The 23,261-nt window shown below is 38.3% G+C and overlaps 1 protein-coding gene and 1 long non-coding RNA gene across 5 annotated transcripts in view; both read right to left on the bottom strand.

Moving 5' to 3' along the window:
* Positions 1–4,915: 4,915 nt before the first annotated feature.
* On the bottom strand, positions 4,916–10,036 carry LOC143160532 (uncharacterized). Its single transcript, XR_012995396.1, has 4 exons — positions 9,923–10,036; positions 9,548–9,748; positions 8,567–8,756; positions 4,916–5,069 (listed from the first exon to the last, which is right to left on the bottom strand). It is a non-coding gene; the product is annotated as an uncharacterized LOC143160532 (long non-coding RNA).
* A 1,274-nt stretch (positions 10,037–11,310) lies between these two features.
* Positions 11,311–23,261, bottom strand: part of AGL (amylo-alpha-1,6-glucosidase and 4-alpha-glucanotransferase) — a 43,035-nt gene continuing 31,084 nt past the window's right edge. For all 4 annotated transcript variants that reach the window (XM_076337828.1, XM_076337827.1, XM_076337829.1 and 1 more), the window contains exons 28-34: positions 21,523–21,658; positions 19,550–19,662; positions 17,563–17,774; positions 16,895–16,992; positions 16,251–16,338; positions 16,025–16,158; positions 11,311–14,552 (exon numbers count right to left, since the gene is read on the bottom strand). In XM_076337828.1, coding sequence (XP_076193943.1) covers positions 14,435–14,552; positions 16,025–16,158; positions 16,251–16,338; positions 16,895–16,992; positions 17,563–17,774; positions 19,550–19,662; positions 21,523–21,658 — 899 coding nt within the window. In that variant the 3' untranslated portion in view covers positions 11,311–14,434. The remainder of the gene's footprint in view (positions 14,553–16,024; positions 16,159–16,250; positions 16,339–16,894; positions 16,993–17,562; positions 17,775–19,549; positions 19,663–21,522; positions 21,659–23,261) is intronic.

The raw sequence follows: 23,261 nt of genomic DNA, 5'->3' as shown, positions 1-23,261 counted from the left end.
ATTCTGAACAAGATGGGAGAGCAGCAAGAATTTCACGCATACCAGTTTTCTTCCTAGTCTGGTTAAAAAAACAAACCCAAAAAACCCCAAACCCCAGAACACATAAATCTCACTCTTTTGGTTGCAGTTCAACAGCCTTATGCAATCTCCAAGACCAACCACAAGTGCTCTTAGTTCTCTACCTAATTTGACACCTATGTTTTAATCGCCATAAAAAATCCTATGTCAAATCCATGTTTTCTCAGTTGTATTTATTACTGTTGGCCCATACTCAGTTCTTATGCTAAGAAAGTAGTACTCATGTTAAATTTAAAAAGCATGTTCTGTATTAGCTTTCCGTATTGCACACATTCCTGCTCTTGCTACAACTTGTAGACTTATATTAATGCTAAACACAGCACTTTGGGGACCCAAAAATACCAGATTCTGTTGTGAGTAGGTATAAGATGACACAGTGTTCTGCAGCTTTTATTAATGAAGATAAATGGTAGTAAGATGGTGATGAATACTCTTAGTGGCAAGTAGTGTAAATCAGGCTTTTTAGTGCAGTGCTGGATTGTGCTCTGAGTGCAGGTTATAGGCCACTTCTGGTCTTCAGTGGGATTGTTGTTATGAAGCTTCCACAGAGAACCTGCTGACCATCAAGGCTGTTGTTGGTACAGGGTCCCTCGCAGCTGTGCTAGACCTGTAGTGACTGGGCATACAGAAAGCCAGGGTAATAAGTTAGTGTGTGGCATGTCTGGCAAATATAACTTTTAAGGCCTGTTATTCTGCCAGCATTCTTTAGTATTTTTACTCTGCACTAAGAATCTACTGCCCAGACTGCTTTGGGCCACCAGATCACTACGATCAGGTAGAGTTCCTGCTCATAAGGACTGGCAAATTAATTTTCTTGTGTTCCTCCAATGTGATGTTCCACCTATTAAATGGATTCCTTACAGAATGTATTATTTTTTGTAATAAATTTGAATAAAAATATATAACCATCCTTCTGGAGAAGTATTCATTTACTATAATCCATTAATTTAAAGACTTTTAAGCTTAGTATGATGTTATCCACAGTATGAAAGACAGACTATTTGTTAACATCTTATCACCCTTTCGCAAAAGAATAGCATCCTTGTAGCAACTGTAATTATAGAGAAACAGCAATATAAATATCCTTAATACCTCTTTTAATTAGGTTTAGCAAGTGAAAATATTTTGGAGAGTCAACTCAAGGTCAGATGTCTAAGGATCTCCTGGCAGTGATTCACCACCCTGCAGTGATTCACAAAGCACTGACTGAGAATTTCTGCAATAACTCAAGAAAATACATTATACTATCTGCTATAGCTGCATACTCATACTATTCTTTGTACTACTGATACATAAATACACCTTTGCGTGTCTGCTTTAAAAAGGGTTAAACCACATCTACATCCACAGTATAAGAGATTAATTAGATACTTGAATCTAGGTCACTGTGTATAGTTTTCAACATTAATTCAAACGAAGTAATAGAAGTGGGAATAAAGAGAGAACAGAAGTGAAAAACAGCATAGGAAAAGGGGAAAAAGGAAAACACAAACACATCTCAAGTCAGAAAAAGTAGCTGAGGAAGAACATACATCTCATAACTAGGTAGTCCACAGGATTTAGCTGTGGAGCCAGATACTTTCAGCTTCACGTCTAAGTTACAGAAAGACAAGTTTCATCTTTAATTAAGGAATCTCTTATTTTTACATTTCCAACGCTTTCTCCATCAACGAGAAAGTAAAACAAAGTCAGGAGCGTGTGGCTTTCAGTAATAGTAATAGAAATAGGTGTTTTTATCATAGTCTATAAACCTGTGGTCTACACATCCAAAGATCTAAATTATGGAATAATCTTTTAAAAAATCATTCAGCCTGCATTAAAGTAATATATAGATATAACTTTCATATGTCATTTCCTCACACGCCATGTAATTTTTTACAGAATGCAGCTCGGTGAGTACCATCTCCAAAGGCATTCAATGGATATTTGAGCTGTTTCATTATGTAAAGTCATATGATGATCCAAAGAAAGACCTATCCTGGACTTTTTGAAACCTTTGTGACACACTTCAGAACTCAATTTGGAGATCACACCTGAAACAGAGCCCAGAAAGCTGTGTACAGTTCAGAGATGAGCATAGGCTGTGAGGTTTCCTGATGGCTAAACATGATATGATGTGACAGATGCGAGAGCAAAGGAGCTGTAAATTGTAGGAGATAAGGTGTTCTGTAAAACTAAGTATTTAACTATAGGTAGTGCAATCTAAAGGCATGTACACAAGCGGACCTTCAGGCCTACTGCAAAGCGTCGTGAGATTGGGCATGGTTTATAATCCCTGCCACATTTACAGTGGGATTACATATCAAGCACATATGGAGGGTGAATCCAAGGTCTTGCCACTTCTCATGACAGTCCTGATGATAGGGCAGATATAAGTAGCTCCTGATGAGTGCAGAACTCAGACAAATGTTAGTGTTACTGGTACACTGTGGGAATGATCTGAGCAGGCAGAATTATCACTGTATGGACGGGAAACTAATTCTTGACCTCCTGTTTTTAAACGTCTGTGTTCTGCTGAACTTGACACTGTAAGAATATTACCCACTACCAGTCACCCCTCATCAATATGTTAACAAGAGGTTTTTTTCTGTTAATAGTACCACCAGCAATGGAAGCAGCAATATTTAGAGATCACATCCAACAGCAGCAGCAAAATCGATGGTTCTTTCCTTAGAAGATACCTGTTCAGCTAAGTAGGAGTTTGGCTTGCAGCAATCTTTGTATCAGCAGAAAACAATTACTGATTAACTGGGGAGAGCAGTGAAAATGATGGAGCAGGAAACCAAAATCAAAACTTTCCAAAAAGAAGTGTGTTAACCAGCTAGCACTAGCTGTCATCCACTTCCGCATGTCCTGAAGCTACTAAAAGTTCTCAGGGTACCGCAGTCACAGTTTTCCAAGAAAGGAAGTTTAGGCCACAGAGACACCTACATATTATGCAAATGTCTCTTCAGTTAATTCAGAGCAATCCTTAAATTCTTAGCATTGGAAACAGACTAGTGCGAGTGGTGTGTACTAGCTACTGTCACAACTGTTTAGTATTTCAAAGCATCCTCATGTCTGAGTTTCATGCCAAAATTGTAATGTAATACAATACTTAATAAAGCATTAATACTAAAAAAGGCTAAAGAAATTGTAGTATCCTTGACTTCTACGGCTTTCACCCATGTTTGAAAACATCAAACATATGTAAGTGTTGAAAGAGTATATTTATTAGCAGTACATTGAGTATATAATTATAGCAAATTAAAGAGAGAACGCTGAGAATTAACTTTATGAGACAAAAATTATTATAGTAATTATTATTATGAGTTACTTTTGTATGTCACATCAAAAGACTTTAAACTGTGAAGTTCAAGCACATAAAACCTTAGAGTCTGATGTAGTACTTATGTTTCCAGTGATTTTGATGATTTCTGGGTGAAATTCACAGTAGTATCTTAGCAATACTGAAGAAGGGTGAAGTGAAGGATGGAGAATTGAGAGTCCTCTTTAAGACACCACAGCAAACTGGCTGAAAAGCTAGAAATAGGGCTGACAAAATAATGCAGAATTTTTACTGCAGTCAGGTGGAAAATGTTTTTTCAGCCTCTACAGGAGTTCTTTCCCCCCTGAGATTTCAGTATTAAAAAAGTATCTGTTCTTCAAAAGTGAAAAACAGAGGACAATTGAAATAAGTTTGGAAATGCATCCATAGTTACAATTAGTTCCTCAGGCCGCTCTTCCCTTCTGCAGTCCAGAATTCCTAATCAGACTACTATTCCATTTTCATATAATATCACTAGAACCCTATGACTGTGATGCCTGCTAGGACATACTATGCAGTTGGAGACAGAAAAATAGGACATAACATACTTAGGAGTGCAAATCTCACCAGGCAGTTGGCAGTATCTCCAAATCAAACTATACTTTGACAACCACCATCTTCTCCTCCTCCTCCTCCATCTTCCAGGATCTGGAAATATAGTCCATGGACAGCTGTGTCCAACAAAGGGACTCTTCAATTCCTACATTTATTAACATCATGGTAACAGACTGCAGATTACCTTTGTTGTACAGCCTCAGCCCATGTATTAATGGAGACTCCATGAAAACTTGAGAATACTCTTCTTGTTCTTCATTTTACTGACTTTTTCTTGAGTCTCACACATGAATTATTTTATTCCAGGCTGAATGGTGTGCTTCCTGTTGAACAAAACAGTGTTTTTCTATTTGCTTACAGTATAAGTAAAACTAGAAAAAAACCCCTAAATTAACTTCTATACATATTAAAAAGAAATCTAAATTTTTAAATTGTTGAAAAAAGTTTCTTTGCAAAGGTTTCCCATAAACTCTAACCCAAGTCCCTGCTCTTTGCATTCAGCTGCCTCATCTCAGAATTAATCTATAAAAAAAATAAGATAAAAGTGATTACTTCAATGCAACATTAATACAGGTAGTTTAAGCAACCTCAGTTTAATAATTTCAGTAAGATTATACAGGATTACAGAATCTGAAATGGATACAGTTGAAGAGTTAAATATTAAAAGCTAATTTACCTGTCAAAATCTGATGAAAGGCTTTGTAGCATGAAAACAATTAAAAACAGATCTCTTTTTAGTCTAACAGAAACTGTGTTAAATTGTTTTTCTTTCATACAACATGAATATGATAAGCTAAGATGTTACTGTACAGTTAAAAACCACAACGCTTCAAATAAAATGCCTGTTCTTTTTCAAAACTTCTATGACATAATAAACCTTTGTTATAATACCATTGAACAGTAGGTTATTAAATTAAATTTGATCATTTTTTCAGAAGAGGACCATGAAAAATCAAGTCAAATGGTACAACCTAGAAAATATTCTCATTTATTGCAAAAATGACAAAACAAAATTTGAAGAAAAAAAGAAGAATGTTGGCAGTGTTCCCGAATCCTTGCTCTGCTGTGCATCAGACGCTGTCTTTTAAAGAATCTCTCCAACTCTGAACAGCTTCCTCCTTTGGCCTTCCTGAAAGACAGGGTCATACAGACCATCCTGTAGGCGCAGACTAACATTAAACTGCAGCTTCCCACTCTCCATCATTTTTGTTGTGCTACAGCATGCAGCCACACAAGACACCAGAACTCCCTCTCTTTCCTGCCTCCTCCCTTTGAAACTCCACAGCTGAGGAAACATCCTTGTCCCTCTTTGGTGTCCTCATAGAAGTCCTTCTCCTTTTCTCTCGTACCCTGCCCTTAACCATCACCGTGTCTCTGACTAGCCACCAGGCAGTAGGCTGCTCTCGAGACGATCAGTCTGAAGTTAAAATTGAAGCACTGAAGCAGGGACTGAAACACAGAGAGGTTCTGCCTTCCAAGAGATTCTCTTCCAAACAGCAATGCTGTGGCTCTTCCTCTTAACAAATATTTAAGTGCTTTATATTTTGAACTCTGGCAGCAGACATAGAAACACCTACTCCCTGCAATTAAATGGGGCCTTTTATGTTAACTGAGGTCAGGGAGAAGGATAGGAAGCAAGATGACACTTAACAGCAACATTCAGTTTAGAACAATTACTTCATCACTGATAAAAAGTATGTGCTAAAATTTGGAAGAAAGGTTTAATTACCTGACTGAAGGCTTCTTAGCTACTAAACTAATAAACATTTACTTTTTGACTATTATAACTTTCAAACTTCTCTAGTCAATCTTCCAGCACAGACAGAACAAAACTTTCTAAGAACACAAGCACAAACTCTCCAAACTCTTCATGTTTTTAAGGAATTTTTGTGCAAAGGTCAGCTTTGAAACCATGACAGAAATAATCAGATGAACACCTGTCTACTCCTACTAACACATACACCTTATTATCAGTTAGCTTTTATTTGCTTTTAATATTCTTGCAGAGAATGTTTTCTCCAATTTGATAAATCCAAAGTACAAAATTCTATCAGCTTTTTGGGAATACGGCAGAACTTAAAGTCTGTTCTGTTAGATTCCCACAAAAGTACTGACTTTTTATTTCAAGGAAGGCAAACACCCCCTATGTATGACCATTTTAAAGAACCTATTGTAACAATGTACCCAATCACAGTGTAGGCTCCCTACCCTGGAACAAACAATAGTTTACAGCATTAATACTTCCAAATTCTACTTTTAACTGCTGTTTATAAAGGCATATAAACTGTCTAAAGCCAAAATTATGCAAAAGTAAACCTGCAATTACTCACAGCATGGAAATTAAATTACTCTATATTTATTCTGATCCAGCTGATAACAGAATCTGGTGCTTAAATTCAACTGCATAGCGCCTGGAGGCCTTGAGAAAAGCTCTGGAGTAACCTAACTGTACCAAACTTATCAATATGGCCCCCAGAGGCCTGGGGAGAGACCTGGAGCAGTACTAGCCAGACAGCCATTACAAGAAAACAAAACCACCTCTTTAACAGCCATCACAGTAGGTCTGATAATAGGCTTTACAAATTACAAAATTATCTGGAAAATGTGGTGTTCCAGCTTCAGCAACTGGAATAACTGCTAGAAAATGTAGCCTGTTAAAAACACCTAAAGCTGATGGCTGGAACAAAGCTGTAGGAGAGATGCACCTGGATTTTTTCAGCTACAGATTCCGTAGTTTTTCTTTTGTATTGTATTTTATATAAAGCTGTTCTGAGCCACTTAAAATGATCTACTGTTTCATATCACTCTCTTTATTCTTTTTTCTTATCATGTCTCAGTGCCTGAGCGCATCTAGATTCCTTCCTACTGCTGGCATTCTTATCTAGACTTCTCCATTATTTGCTTTAATTCCTAGAGCATAGCCTTACAGTTATCTTTAACTAACAGTATCACAACATAAATCTCGGGCCTAAGAATCTTTCATACTCTGAGAACAAGGGCATTCAAAGCAAACTCTGGCAACTAAATCTAAGCACTACGCAGTTTTCCTGAGTCCCAAATTATTAATTTTCAATTACAGTTTCACTATTTTTAGCCTCACTGTTTGCAATTGATTGTCCTAGAAAAAGGCTGAATGCCATTAAAAAAAAATCCATGTAACAAAATACTTAAGTTAAAATAACTACAGTTATAGTGAAAGATTGCCCAGGCAGAATTATTTTCAGTTTTCACATTAAGTTTATTTGTATATAAACAAAACATATAAGGAGACAGATATGAATGTGAGCAATTACAGAATCATCAGATGAACTACAACACAAATAAGAAATAAATGCCTAACATACCTCTGGTTTCATATCCCAGCACTTCCCATTCTTTAGGAGATAAATAGATTCTTGAACTTTGCAGTAAAACAGGTAAACAGATTCCTGAACTTTTTAATACTGAAATCTACTCATTAGCTTCAATTATCACTTTAAAACATCAAACTATCAAAGATGTATTCCTTTCCTCTTCCCCTACATGGGAATATATTACCGAAACATTTTCTAAACATCTAAAAAAATTATTACGATTTTGACCTGCGGGAACGGAAACTTCAGCCATTAAAACACATACAAGCGAGTGTGGCCGTACAGAAATACACAGACTCTCAGAAGGAGGAACCGGAGAACTGAATCGCCCAGCCTAGTCTTAGCATGAGCCTGAACAACGGAAGGTGGCAAAATGGCGCCACCCTCTGCTGTGAAGCTGGAAATGGTAATTTTTCAGCTATGATAAAAAGTTGCATTATTCTCACCCGATCTATCATCCCCAGCTTTCCACTGAGATGTTTACCCCCAGCCAGCCCACAGTGCTAGTCTCTAGGTTACCACACATCAGAGTAAGATCCTTTCTAACACGTCACCCATGATGTTTAAATCAATCATTCACATCCACAAAATCTATATACCAACTTATTTCAAAATTCTGCTCCAAACTCCTTAGGCATAATACTACAAAACATCTAGACAACAGTTAGCCTACTAATGCCCTCCAATGACTGCTCTTGCTAAGACAATATTACCTCATTATTTTGCTACTCTTCAGGGTGTTATGCAAGCAGCTGTGAGCCTTACTTTTGCATTTGGAACCAATTTTTCATTGCATATTATTAGAGCAGATACCACTCTCCAGGTCTAGGCTGTATGCAGGACCCTTATAGACAATGGCCGTAAGAACAATTACAAAGAAATTTTAAAAAAAGCTCCTAAATGTACCCCACAAAAGAATAGATTGTTCATTTTGTAGAAACCTTTCCCTTGAGATATCACTTGCAAGAAATAAATCTTTCAGCTTTCCTGAATTTTTATGTGATTGTGACTCTAAAAAACACTTTAAAAAAAAAACCTTCCACTATTATCATTTAACCCCACTTTAGAGCATCATGCTTTAAAATAACTGTACTTAAAGTCTGTGAGTCCAAAGTGACTGCAAATATCTTTCTTTAGAACCGATTAGAAGACATCATCTTATGTTTCTCATCACTACAAAAAATGAGGCTCCAGTTTATTTGCCAAAGTCAGACTTAGAACTCAGAAATATAGGACTCCATGTTTGTTAGAAAATTTAATACGAGGAACTTACCTCTGTTAGTACTTGGAGCCCAGGTCATCCAACTTAAGACCCTTGCCAGGCTGCAGCACAATTCTCTTCTTCCGTGGCCAGCTTTCATTCTCACTGCAAAAAGGCACTATAGGGAGAATAGTGTCTCCATCTTAAGTTGTAGTGAGATACTGCTGTGGCACGCACATGGACACGGAGAAAGGAAGCGCTCCTGGGTCTCACAAATTACATATGCTTACATGAGTTGAGGTAAACAATTCTACTATTTGTCAAATATAGTCAGTGATACCAAACTTCATTTGTATAGCGCTCTGAGATAATTATACAGGGTGAACAGCCACCTGTTCATGAAAGGTTGTAGGCAGCACAGACATATCACAAAGAGATAAAGATTTCTGAGAGAAACAGATTCAAGGAGGCATTACACAATGAGACAAACACATTGCAGACAACAGGACTGTGCAAGTGCCTACAGAAACGCAAGAGACTGCAACAGCACAGATAGCTAAGAGTGTGCCACCTGACTAACCACCAGGAACACAGGGGGTTTTTTTCTGTATTGCTCTCAGGTTTATTTTCCTACCACCAAAACTGCTGGCAAGTTTGCATACTAATTCTGCTTTGGAATTTGACCCTGTGAGAAACAGCGATTACTAAAAGAAGTAATCATGCTCTGAAATCAACATTCCCTTTCCCCATTTTAAATGGACGTTGCTCCACTTGGACAGCTGCACTTTTATGCAAAACTCAGAACTAGGAAGCCTCTGCTTTAATTTAGTAAGCACCTTCTGTGAAATACTAAACACACAGGTAAGTCTCACAGACTGTGCATAACTCTCAGGGTTGAGCTCTCCCTCATGCTGCTACATTAAAATGACAGATGTATAACCTCCTAAATTTGCACAACAAATCAAATACTCATAAGCAAATCCATTTTCCTTCTTACTATTTACAGGCACATTAAAAAAAAAAAAGTTTTGTGTCAATCGGGGCCAGTCTCACCTGTTTTCCTGACAGAGGTGGAGCTCACCTATAACGAAATGCTCGTTACTCTGGACGGTGCTGCACCCACCGCTGGTGTTGGAGCAACTCCCCACGCAGTTTTATGAGACTTCTCTTAATGACTTGGCTCATTATGCTCTAGCAGGGTTGTGTTTTGCCAGTCGTTGCTCCTGAATTACGAGGCGCTGCGCTACCCTGCGGCTGGAGGGAAAGATACACGGGCCGTGCTTACAAAGGGAGGTTCGCTCAGGAAGGTAACCCAAATAACCTTTTAAAAGTGAACTAACGCACAGTACGCAGTAGCCGCAGTAAATGCCAGACACAGTTAAAGGCTAGTTCGAGCACAGGGTTATGAATAGTCGTATCTCTACCAACCTGATCATCACCCACTCGAGCTGCTCCGCACGCCGCCGCCGCTGAGGCGGACGCCAGACCGGTGGCGCAGCTTCCCGCCTTCTGCCCCGGCGAGGGAGAAGGCGGCCAGCGAGCTGACCCGGCTCCCACAGCTGCCGGGCCCGGCGGGCGAGGAGCGTCGGCACACACAGACCGCACCTCGCCGAGCGGGCGCGTAGGCTCATAGCACACACACGGTGCTAATCCCCGCCCGTCCCGCCTCAGAAAAAGCGGTCCTGCCACCAGGCAGTCTGCGGCCCCTCCGTAGGAAAGCAGACCCGCGCTCCGCTCCCGTCAGCGGGGCGTTTCCCTCACCGGCCCCCCACCTTTCCCGCCGCCAGGCGGGCGCTCAGCCGGACGCTGAGGCGATGGGGCTCGGGGCGTCGCCCAGCGCAAGGGCCGCGGCCCCGGGGAGGCCCCTCAGCCCGCAGGGCAGCCCGCTCGGCCCTCGCCCCAGGCAGCAGCCACCTGGAAAGGGGAAGCCCTTTCTCAGGTGATGAGATTAGTTGCCTCTCTAGGGTGACCTACAATAACACGGCAACACGGGCAGATCTCAAATTTCCTGACTAAAGGTGTTTCCCAAATTACTATCTGCAGTCTCAAAAGGAGCTTTCAGCAGAAAGCTGCCCGGTCACCACCAACGCTTCATCCATTTATTACTCGATTTAGCTGCTTGAGGTACCATGAGGTTTCAGAGGGGGCAGCTCTGAGGTTACCAGCTCCCCCCCCTCCTTGGCAACCCAGCAACCAATCATTTCTACATTTCCTTAAAAATTTTTCAATAGGATATTTTAATTAAAAGTATTACACTACTAGAAATTACTTTCTTAAAGGGAATTCTTCAATAGAGGATTAGATAAATCCTGATTTTATAAAGCATGCAATGAAATGGGGTAGTTGCAAAACACTATCTATCTGTCACCTGTGCTGTGAGACTTTGATTTTACAAAGCAGAGCTGGAACACGAAATCCCTTCTCTATAGCAACAGAAATTTTGCACAAAAGTTAAGGTATACTGATTAACAGTTATTAGTTAAGACTGTTCTCTTGGGGAATTTGCAATAACACAACTTAAAATTATTATATAATTTATAGCAGAAAGGACATGCAGAGCTCTTCTAGCCCAGTCCCACTCAAGCCCAGTTGAGACAGCTGACATTGACACAAACATAAAAATCTGTGTATAGGGCTCAAGTTTATGTGTTGTTTTTTTTTTTTTTTTTACTGAGTTGACAATTGTTGTTAGCACTTGTTACTAATATTTGACCTGAGGAGTTCATTATCTCACCACTGTGTGTAAAATTGCCAACAGTAGCAGTAGCATCTCTAATGTTTGGCTTTTTTCCAAACCACCACATGAAAAGTTTAACTCTGTCTGAATTAAAGAATTTTATTTTGTGCATTTCAGAAATAAATGAATAATGACATTTTCTAAAATCAGTTGTTGCTGTGCTAGACAGACACATGTAAAACTCGTATTTCCATTTTATATTACAACATGCAGTGTGAGAATGATACATTATTTTACTTGAATTCTCAAGTTAATCATCTTTGAATAAATCAAGAGCTATTAACTGTACGAACACTGGTAACAGTCAAAATTATTTCAATTGGGAGGAAGAAAAAAAAAGTCTCAATACCATACAGATGAAGAAACACCAACTGGAACACAATGGATTCACAGTTCTTAGTAAGCTCTTTAGTTTATTTCTAAAACATATTGGCTTATTTCTAAAATGTATTTTACTGATTGTAACTTTGCAATACTAGACGTTTTTGAGTGCATAATATAAATGATACTAATGAATGAAAATACAGTTCAGGATCAGTCAACATAAGTCAGCTATTTTGAGGGGATAATTACTTCAGTATAGAGTTTATCTAGATGAACACCAGCTCATATAAGTGTTAGATTTAACATTGCTTTCTTCCCTCTTCATTTTTAAACTGTCTGGCTTGACAAATTGTTGAGTAGATTTGATTAAAAACAAAACAACACCCCCCAAAAAAAAAAACCAGCAACCAAAAGCCAAACCAAACCCACCACCAACCCCCCCAACAGTTAACACCTCAAATCTTATTTTTGTTGCTACTTAACAGCAAAGACAACCAATGATACATATTTTTTCCTATTTAAAACATTTATCTGTCACTAAAACTATGGTCAACTAATCAGTGCAGAAGCAGCATTATAAGTGGGCATGCTTAGAAGTTCCATAACATATGTATTTTTGTGTACAAGTGGTGATTTTTCCTTAAAATTTTACTATTAAATTAGAAAAAAAAAACCTAGCAGTGACAAATATGCAGTCTCTATCAGCAGTGCAGTTCACAAAACAGTGGAAAGTCATCTGTAATAACGTAGCAAGGTTTTGATGAATAATTCCTCACTTTTTTTTTTTCCAACACTGAAAGAGCATTCTTGCCAATGTATATAGTTTGACACCTTGTGGAAGTCTTTTTCAACAGTCACAGCTCTTAAGCTGCACTTCCAATTTTAAAATGTTTTCATCAAGTAAGAACAATTTATTTTGCCATATTGTTCCTGCTTTCTAAACCATAGGAGCTATAAAACATACCTTGAAATAATAAACGAGAAATAATTATCTAGGAAAACAGTAAAGAGCTAGTGATACAGTAGGACATAAACCTCAATATCATTATCAAGAATTTTGGAAAGTTCAGTACATTATGAAAAATACTTTATATGCCTCTTGCACATTAAAAAAAAAAGTCTATGGCTGACGTTTCAGTAACATTTTCAGTCAAATGACATCTCTCATGCATTGTGTCGAGAAAATAAAAATTTCCCAACCCATGTACTGCAGCAGCTCAAAAGCTGAGGTACAATATAGACCGTCCCTAATCATAGCTTCTAAATACTGAACACTTCAGCAAGGGAGTTCAAATACTTATTAAGCTTTCAAATAAATAGTGTGAATATAGCCACTTCTTACAATTCACCTATCTTCAGCCTATTAACTTGCCCTTATGTGTATCTATCTGTAACGCATGTCCCCGAACAGGACAGCACACTTGCACTGTACTTTAGGTGGGATACGGAAACTTTAAAATACAGATACAATAAAATCTTGACCTACGTGTTATTAGTGCAGTATAATTACATCCTGTGTATATTTTTTTCAGCATATGTTGTCTAACATTAAGAAATGCGATACGAGTTTTGCTTTCCCCCCCTGCAACGTGGGAAGTGTTGTCAGCCTCACACTGCCTGTTTATTGCACTAAGATGGAAAAATCGCATGAACAGAGTTGAGGCTGCACTTCTGTCAACGACCCTTCAGTCTGGGAACACTGAACTGGACTCAGTAAGGGCATGCAGGCATCCAAATATGAAAGAACGTATGTGTTTTGCGTCATGTTCACTGGATGCTGTTCCCAAAGAACAACACATAGAGGTAGCATGCTTATTCTTATTGGTGTAATTTCAAAAGGCCTAGAAACCTCATCTTCTCTTTTCTGGTGGTAGGCTAATATCTCTTCCCACTGATGTTAAGTGTTTCCACTTGCTTCAACAGAGCTAGGATTTTCCTAAGAAAAAAGGGCTGAGGTGACCATATTTCTTCAATAAATTAATTTAATTAAGCAGTCAAGCACATTGACTTCTGTATCTTTGGCCTCCCCTAACATATAGGCTGTACATTGTATGCACATGCACATGTTTCTTATGAATTCCTCATGGTGAAAACAGATTTAAATGAAGAAATAGTTTTGCTGCATGGCCCATAGTATTTAAGTAAATTTTAAAATGGATTAGCATAGGATATTACCTCATTATTGCTCGAGTTAACTCTCCAAGTAGTTTAAAGTTTTTGAAAATGTTATCTATAACTTCAAAGGTTGGTTTATTACAGTATTCGTAAACTTTATTTTTGTGGTTGCTTAATGGAGTGTTCAACTGAACAGATACAAAAAAAAGTCCCCAAAATACAGTTCAACAGAGAGACAACATATTATGCCTTCATCAATGCATGGTGCTACAGCACAAAGCATACCAAACTCAGAAAGCTATAGGTTAGTCTACTCCCCTTTAAGCATGCATTTGCAAAACATCCACTCACTTTAAGAGACAAAGGAAAAAACCAAAACGTTAAGAGCTCTGCTACTTATTTTTAGCTCAGGAAAGAGCCACCTCACTTTGTTACATTAAGATTTTGATTTGAAAAGTCTAAAAAACCAAAGCTACTTAAAATTAAGTTTGTGCATATCCTTAAAATTGCTCCTTACTAAAAGTTTCTGCATCAAGTGTGCACTGCAGTTTTATTTTATTGTCATGGCCTGATTTTCAAAAAACAGCCCAAGCCCCACACAGTTATAGGCATAGGAGCTGCTGGCATTCAGCATCTTTGAAAGTCAGGACACAGCTTAAGTGATTGTGCAGAACAGGACATTTCCCTTGCAGTGTAAGCCAAGTGTTCATTTATGCCCAATAATAAGACCACAGAAGTTTCATCAAATCAATCAAAATAAACTTTTACAAGTCATAAAGGATTTCAAGGATAACACCAATCGACCAGGCCTGAGTTTCGCAGCTAAAAGGGCAATACTGTCCATTTTCGTTGGTCAGTTCTGGAAGCCCTTTCCAGGATGATCTGATAAAAGAAAAAAACAAATGAGTATTGTTGTTAGATTATACACTGAAATTAAAAGAACATTTCATTTTAAAACCTTTTAGAAGATTATCTCAGTAGGAAACTGAAAACCATGACTAAAGGTCTGTTGTCCTACAGGCACAGTATGTTCTTTAATAACTGAGATCTAATTTTTTTTTTTCCCCCCTGCAGCTGGGAATTGTAGTTTTTTGTGGGGGTGCCTCTCCTTCAAAGTAGACTCTTTGCTGCTAATAATATCTGAACTTACACTACTGGCATGTTGCTCTTGTTTCTCATTCAGGTAGTTTTGCAGTTGGAAGAATACGAATGATCTTTGAGATAACTGAATGGTATTCAAACTACACTTCAAACTGGATTATGGTGCTAAAAAGTGGTAATGGCTGGAAGACAGCATGACTACATAAGCCTTTTTTTCCTCCATAGGAATAAAAAAACCCCACAAACCAACATACTTACAGAAATACTTGTAAGTTGAGCCTGTTGCTACATTAATAATTCTGTACACAAATGAAATACCAAAACAGAGTAAAAGCATACTACTTAAGTAGTAAGACAGAAAAAACAAAGAATGTTACCAAACTGCAAGTTATTTGGTAATACTACCAAACAAGACACTGGGACAGGACACTACATAAGGCAAAAAGTTGCTTAACAAATCTCTTTTCTTCCTCATGTGGTCAGACAAACCCTTCCGTCATGGCCAGTCCTACTGAGTTACTCTTATGGGTACAAATAAATGCATATTTGAAGTACTGCAGAACAGATTATATGGAATATAATATATATCAAGGGCAATATCTTTGTTTTGTTTGTTTTCATTTGTCTCAAATCCTTAAAAATTAAAAATATAACAGACAGAGAAAGGGGAAAAACAGTGTGGGTTTGGTGCTTTGGTTTTTAAGAGGGAGAACTCAAAATGCAGAGGAACATTTAAGGGCCATAAGCAAGTTCCTCTGCCTTTTTAGAATATCAAGGTTATTAAGATTCTGAAACATTGTCATACTAAATTTCCTCATTTATAACACAAGAAATCCTAACAATATTTTGCATCAGCTTATCTGCCACAATTCTAATCTGTCACTACTAGCCCTTTAACTATTTTGTTTTGCAGGTTGTTTTGAAATATTTTGATTTTTTAAAAGACAACTCACCAACATTTTTTTCCAAAATGCATTTTTTGTATGAAATTAGATCCTAATTTTTACCTAAGGTTTATTTCACCCAGTCTTCACATGGGTAAGGATTAGTAATTCTGCAATCTATAAAAAGCACTAGATCTCAGCTGTACTTGAAACCTGACTTGAGATCTGCAATAGCACATATAGCAGTGAACTTTATACGTAGAAAGCAGATGCTGTTTATATTATAGATCTGTACTTTTACATGAAATTGGATAGTAGATACCACTAGCTTGAATGAATATTTTGAATCTGTGTTAGTTGGTGTCTTACCTTTCAAGGTGAACATAGTGGCGAGAAAGAACATTCTTAATCATAACTACAGTTTTTGCATATATCTCTGGACCAATCAACTTTGAGAAGTACAATTTGGCACGAAGAAAATATCCAATTGGCCACAGCCATTCCTAAGCAAAGAATGAAAAGAGATGACTGTTATAGCTGTCAGTTTGAAAAGGTGACAGCGCTTTTTCCAAAAATCAACAAAACTAGTTCTTACAGGTCCTTGGTGATAATTAAAACCTCTGGCTACATTATAGTTGTCATTGTCAAGAGCATTATCATATACTCCACAGTAAACCATATCACTGCAAGAAAGAAAAAATAGATTATGCAAACAAAGCCTTAACAAAAATCATACATAAAAACGGAAAGCAGAAATGAACAAAAATTTGTCATGGCATTTACATTTAATGATGCTTAAGTTAGGGAGGATTCCACCAGGTTCTGTATCTTATATGACAATGGAATTCCAAATATGGTTTAAACTAGTAGGAAAATGGTTCAAGTCTTGGAATGACTTGAATTCATAATTTTGCCCTTATGCTTTTACTCAAACTGTAGTGCTGTGCACTGTATCATATATAAGTATGTATCAAGATGCAAATTCAACATCTTTTATGATACCAAATTTGACTTGCTTGCTGTGTAGCATCCAAAAACACCTGGTGATTGTCTACATAAATAAAATCAATTGCATGGACTTTTAGAACAGAAAAATAATTGTTCCAGAAGTATTTATTGCAGCCTTATTTCACAGGTATATATGAGGATTTTAACAAAAGCAATGCTACCCCACATGTCAAATAATTCCTACTGTCATGTTTTGTAATTAACACTGATTCTTATCTCTACTATACTTACTCTGGGTCTAAGGTTTTCATGCCTAATGGACCAAGCAGTTTTTCCTCTGCTATCTGCAGAGCTTTCCAAGCTCTCTCAGGTGTGAACAACTCAGGGGCCTAATAAAATAATAAAGATTTAATGAGTAAACTCTGCACATGTACACACATAAGACTGTATACAAATGCAGAAGACCACAAAAAGCCAAAGTTTTGTATTACTGAATCAACTTCTGGAACCTACAAGTCAGAGTAAGCAAGAGGACAGAAGCTATCCAGTGCTTTGTTTTAAGTTTTATTTAATTTTAAATACACTTGCCAAGTATTATTACTGAAGCTCTTTACGAACCTGATAAAGACAACAAACAACCCATGCTTTTTAGCTAATTTGACAGGAAAAGCCAGACCTAACCTTAAAAGACATTCTGAACACAGTCAGCACTGCAAATTTATCCTAGCTACACGCTGGACAGCAGTTTCATTTAGGTAAGTCCTGTCAAGGATGTATTTTTAGGAGATACTCCAAGATGGACCAACGTTAACACCATGGAAAAGAAAGGCTTTCAAAAAGTTATTCTAAGCAATGTATGTTCCTGATAAAATGCCATGCAGATGAACCTTACAATGCAAGTAGTTCAATAATAAGAAAATTTTATGTGCAAATGCTTCCCCTCACCCCTCCTCACTTACCACAACCATTGCTATTGTAAAATTTGGCCTGAGTTGGTAATCACACCATGGACTTGAAGCTCCATAGCTGTCCTTATAAATTCCACGTTTGTGAACGAGATTTGGATGTTTCTCATTAGGATCTGCTGGGTTCTCAGAGACAAAGAACAGCCTTTCAAAGTGTACTTGAATTTTTTTGTTCCACTCATCATATGTGATAATCTCCTCCTTTCCTGCAAGATGGACATACAGGTTTTATTTTCTGAAAACAGCCACAGTGGTAACACCAGAAGTATGCTTATGTCTATTTTTACTGGTTTGCTTATTGAAGTTTTAGTTAAGATACTCCTAACACAATAAAGGCCATAGTAGCATTGCAAAAAGTTATTATCTAGAAGTTGAATTATACCACAGATCAACTCCAACACATGCACAACTTTTTTTTTTACACAACATTTTTTAACTTGCAGTTAGCTAGAGGCAAACAGTATGAGGTACTGTGATCTATAGTAAATATTTAATTGAGTAAGTTTAAAATTTATAATTATCATTTCAGCACGGTAACATGCCAACTCTTTTACAGTACTTGGTGTACATATTCTTGCTATCTTGGAGACTTCAAAGAGAGTGTCAAAACATTAAGATAATGTCACTTTTAAAAGCTTTCTCTGCCTGAATTCCTGACACTTAACATAACAGTGATTCCCCAGGCTTAGGCTAATTCTACAGTTCACAGGAACAGCTCACTGAAACTTCAAGTGAGACTAGAAAAACCATCAGGTTTCAGACAGCAGAATTGTGCTAGGGATATCTTCCTGATTGAGATACACATACATCTTAAATAAGCAATGCTTTTTATGCAAGAACCAAAAATAGTAAAGAATTGTACATTAGTTTTATATTAGGTGAGTGCAGAAGTATCACCTGTTTTTCTTAAACTACAATGGGAATATAGCAAAAAGGACAATACTACCAAAATTGAAATACGATATGGCCAGAAGAACAAAAAACCTAGAAACTCTAACACTAAGCCTATTCTTAAGAAACAAGGCATAGATTGTGAACAGGAATTAAGGCTGTTTTAAAATAGATTCAGCATTAGATGAATGAAATTTAAACTCAGTTACATGAGATTAACAACAGAAGGGTGTATACACACATCAAACTGAATCTAAAAAAGTTGCTTATGATTCTGGAACAAAAGAGGTAAGACAAGTCCTATAAATATTATTTCTACATCTACGGATTATAATATTGCTGTGTACTGAATTCTAAATTGTCTTACTCTAGCCATAGATTTTTAGAAATCCTGAAGTGACAGGTAAGTTCATGACCTAAGAATCTGTACTGTCTAGGACAGACAGGAAAAGAAAAAAAAACCACCACAAAAACTTACATTCACGTTTTCTGAAATAGAATAAAAGAACCATTAAATTAATTGTTTTCCAATATTATCCTTTACTGAAGAGTAAAAACGCTTTACAGGGCACATATATTCACTTGGGCTGGGTAAGCTCAAAGTAAAGTAACTTTAAAACCAGAGCAGTATCCCTCTGAAACATAAGGGACATCTAAAGATATTTACGTAAATATTCACAGAAAGTGGTTTTCTGTGTTGTGAATATTGGAAAAAAGAAAAAGAAAAGAAGTGTCTTGTGTCATTTTACTTAGCATTCTTGTAATGAATGATACGTATCATCATAATACATAATAATCCTATCACTTATATCCATTTTGAGAAATGGTATTAGGCTCCAAAATTCATTTGTAATCCACACCTTAATACATGCAATAAAATACCTGAAATATTGACAAGACAGTATCAACTCTCAATAAGTTTTTGTAGTAACAAAAGATTTTAATCATACAAGATACTTTCCCAAGTTTTTCCCCTTTTCCCTCTAAACCTTCTTGAGTATAACATCCCTGATGTTATATGGCCACCATTTCATCATTGTAGTTATTTTTATACTCCAGTAATACAATTATGAGATATGCCTGTTTTTACCATGTCTTTTTACAGTGACTCCATGGAATGGAAACACATTTTTCCCAGATAAATCCAGCAACCAGCGAACAGCCGACTTGCACAGGCCAACAATTTCCACAGCAGAACCATCTCTAAAATAATAATGATTAAAAAAAGCCCAAGAATTACTTTAAGAAGGCTATTAAAGGTCAATAAGTAACTGAAAAAAAAAAAATCTGCAAGTATCTTATTTCTCCTACTATTCCCCTATTTCTCCTATACGAGCATCCCAAAGTTCTACAGTATTGCAGTGTTTTGTGAATAACAGCTCCATCATCATCACTACTGTCATGATTTTCTAAACCTCAGTCATACCTCTCTTCGTTTTCAGGAGAATATGGGTGAGAGTCCTCAGATATTCCAATGTCTCCTTGCAAGGCAGCTACTCCATCCCTTTGAGTTTTAGCTGCCCTTCTCTGTACCATCCTTTATTATGTCCTTCTTGAGACCAGCACTACACGTAAAACTCAAGATACAAGTGCATCTTGCAGGTGCAAGGTTTCACAAAGAGGCAGACTGATGCCCTCTGTCTTGTTCTAAAAACCTTTACTGATGACAGTATTATTATTTATTAGCTTTTTTGGCTGCTGCTGTACACTAAGATATGATTTCAGAAAACTACCAATGACTCAGATTTCCTTCCTGTGTTGTAGCTCAGTTCTGACAGCATTGTGTAGGCAAGGTTTAGATTATTTTTCCCCTACATGCATATCTTAACTTTATCTACGCTGAAGCTTATCTGCCACTTTTAGGCACACTCAGTTTTATAGGGTACTTCTGAGTTTCATGAAGGGCCAAGAATAAGAGAAGAGAACATTAGCATAAGCAGACTGTCAATTTACTTTTATTTAGATCAGTAGGATTCCACCTGATGAAGCAACAATAGAGAAAAGGGGGGTTTTCTATCAAGTTAACAGTCAGGGAACGAGCTTGATTGTAAACTGGCTAACAGATACTTTTTTTCCTGTAAAATAGACTAATTTAAAGTGGTATTATCATACCCAGCTGATTTGCACAGATTTAAGATAATTTTATACCAGTGATTAAGAACATGAAAAAAGGATCAGCCCCAAACAACTTGATCCTCTGATGTTAAAACTGTTCAATACAGAGGTTCTCATCTGCACATGCACTTTGGTAACTTAGGTAACGTTTCTGCCATAATAGATTACTCAAGTCAAAAGTGAAGCGTTAAAATAAGCGCTAAATGGACTTCTTGGGCTTGCTTATTTTTCAGGTGATATTCAGATGATTATCATATGCGCAAATTTCATATTATATCTTATTGAGTTTTGCCTCTTGATGTAAAATTTTTCTCCAGCATCACCAATTTAGCCTCTTTAGGGCAGGTACCTCAACCTCTCTTGGTTCCCAATTAAAATGCCTGACTTGTCAAGCAAGATAATGTTTTCCTTCGGTTCTCACCAACAGATGGCAATCAATTTGAAACTGATGCTGTACTAAACTCAAGCAAAGATGCCTGCAGCAGTTTGCTAGCACATAGTAAAGAGCTTATTTTTAAAATGTCTGATCTCAACTTTAAAAACTTAGATGATGTAGCTATTTTTGAATTCTAAATAAGCAGCATTCAAACAACACAATTATCAACAGGTATCTTCTATAATAAGTCTAAATAACAAAGTACTGCTAGTGCTATGAGTATACAGTTTTTCCTAAATTACATTTTACTACTTGAATTCAAAAGTTGACTCTGCATTGGAGCTAAGACCATGCCAGAGGCTGAGGGCTTCACCTGCTAAAACCACGCCTTTTTTCTTCAAATAAGCACAAAGAAAAAAAATTACCATTAACATTTTAGTAGGCAGAAACATTTAGAACATTTGAGAGACCACCTTTCAGATGTGTTAATGGAAGGCATAGTAGTTCTGCAGAAGAATTTCAGTTAAAAAAAAAAATTAAGAAATCCCCCCCCAAAAGCCTGGATTTTGTACCTTGGAGTAGCAGGAATTCCTCTGTTGCGAGCTCTGTCACTCTCTCCCATTTTATCCATCCAAGTGCCACAATTGAAGCGGTTCCCTCCAAAGACAAAGCCAGTTTCATGGTCAACACCCGCAGTTACGTTAAAACCTGCCAAGCAAGAATATCACATGTGAAGTCTATATTTTAAACAAAACCCCAACTGCTCCCCCCCTTGCCCCAGCCCAAAACTCCTAAATAAACAAAAACACCTCCAAACAAGAGATCTGAGGTGGGTTTCTGAAGGCAATTGTACTTTTTAAGTGAACTTTACTTAAAGATAACTTATACCAAAACATGGATGAAGCATTCTACAAGCAGCTGGCAGAAGTCTTACGATCGCTAGCCCTTGTTCTCGTGGGGGACTTCAACTTCTTGGACGTCTGCTGGAAATACAACACAGCAGAGAGGAAACAGTCTAGGAGGTTCCTGGAGCGTGTGGAAGACAACTTCCTGACACAGCTGGTAAGTGAGCCTACCAGGGGAGGTGCCTCGCTCGACCTGCTGTTTACAAACAGAGAAGGACTGGTGGGAGATGTGGTGGTCGGAGGCCGTCTTGGGCTTAGCGACCATGAAATGGTAGAATTCTCGATTCTCGGTGAAGTAAGGAGGGGGGCCAGCAAAACCGCAACCATGGACTTGTGGAGGGCAGACTTTGGCCTGTTCAGGACACTGGTTGAGAGAGTCCCTTGGGAGATAGTCCTGAAGGGCAAAGGGGTCCAGGAAGGCTGGATGTTCTTCAAGAAGAAAGTCTTAAAGGCGCAGGAGCAGGCTGTCCCCATACGCCGTAAGAAGAACAGGTGGGGAAGACGGCTGGCCTGGCTGAACAGGGAGCTCTTGCTGGGACTTGGGGAAAAAAAAGGAGAGTTTGTCATTTGTGGAAGAAGGGGCAGGCAACTCAAGAAGAGTACAGGGATCTCGTTAGGTCGTGCAGAGAGGAAATGAGAAAGGCAAAAGCCCAGTTGGAACGCAATCTGGCCGCTGTCGTTAGAGACAACAAAAAATGTTTTTACAAATCTATTAATGACAAGAAGAGAGCCAAGAAGAATCTCCATCCCTTATTGGATGTGGGGGGGAACATTGTCACCAAGGATGAGGAAAAGGCTGAGGTCCTTAATGCCTTCTTTGCCTCAGTCTTTAACAGGCAGACCAGTTATCCTCAGGGTATTCAGCCCCTTGAGCTGGAAGACAGGGACGGCGAGCAGGATAAACCCCCCATAATCCAAGAGGAAGCAGTTGACAACCTGCTACGCCACCTGGATGCTCACAGGTCTATGGGGCTGGATGGGATCCACCCGAGAGTGCTGAGGGAGCTGGCGGAGGAGCTCGCCAAGCCACTCTCCATCATTTATCAGCGGTCCTGGTTAACGGGGGAGGTCCCGGATGACTGGAGGCTTGCCAATGTGATGCCCATCTACAAGAAGGGCCGGAAGGAGGATCCGGGGAACTACAGGCCTGTCAGCCTGACCTCGGTGCCGGGGAAGATTATGGAGCGGTTCATCTTGAGGGCGCTCACAACGCATGAGCGGGACAACCAGGGGATCAGGCCCAGCCAGCACGGATTCATGAAAGGCAGGTCCTGCTTGACCAACATCTTCTATGACCAGGTGACCCGCATAGTGGATGAGGGAAAGGTTGTGGATGTGGTCTACCTGGACTTCAGTAAAGCCTTTGACACCGTCTCCCACAGCATTCTCCTAGAGAAGCTGGCGGC

Source organism: Aptenodytes patagonicus, chromosome 5, assembly GCF_965638725.1.
Source record: "Aptenodytes patagonicus chromosome 5, bAptPat1.pri.cur, whole genome shotgun sequence".
In the NCBI taxonomy this organism is placed as follows: Eukaryota; Metazoa; Chordata; class Aves; order Sphenisciformes; family Spheniscidae; genus Aptenodytes; species Aptenodytes patagonicus.
The sequence above is the reverse complement of the archived record's forward strand: the minus strand, read 5'-3'. Positions and strand labels throughout refer to the sequence as shown.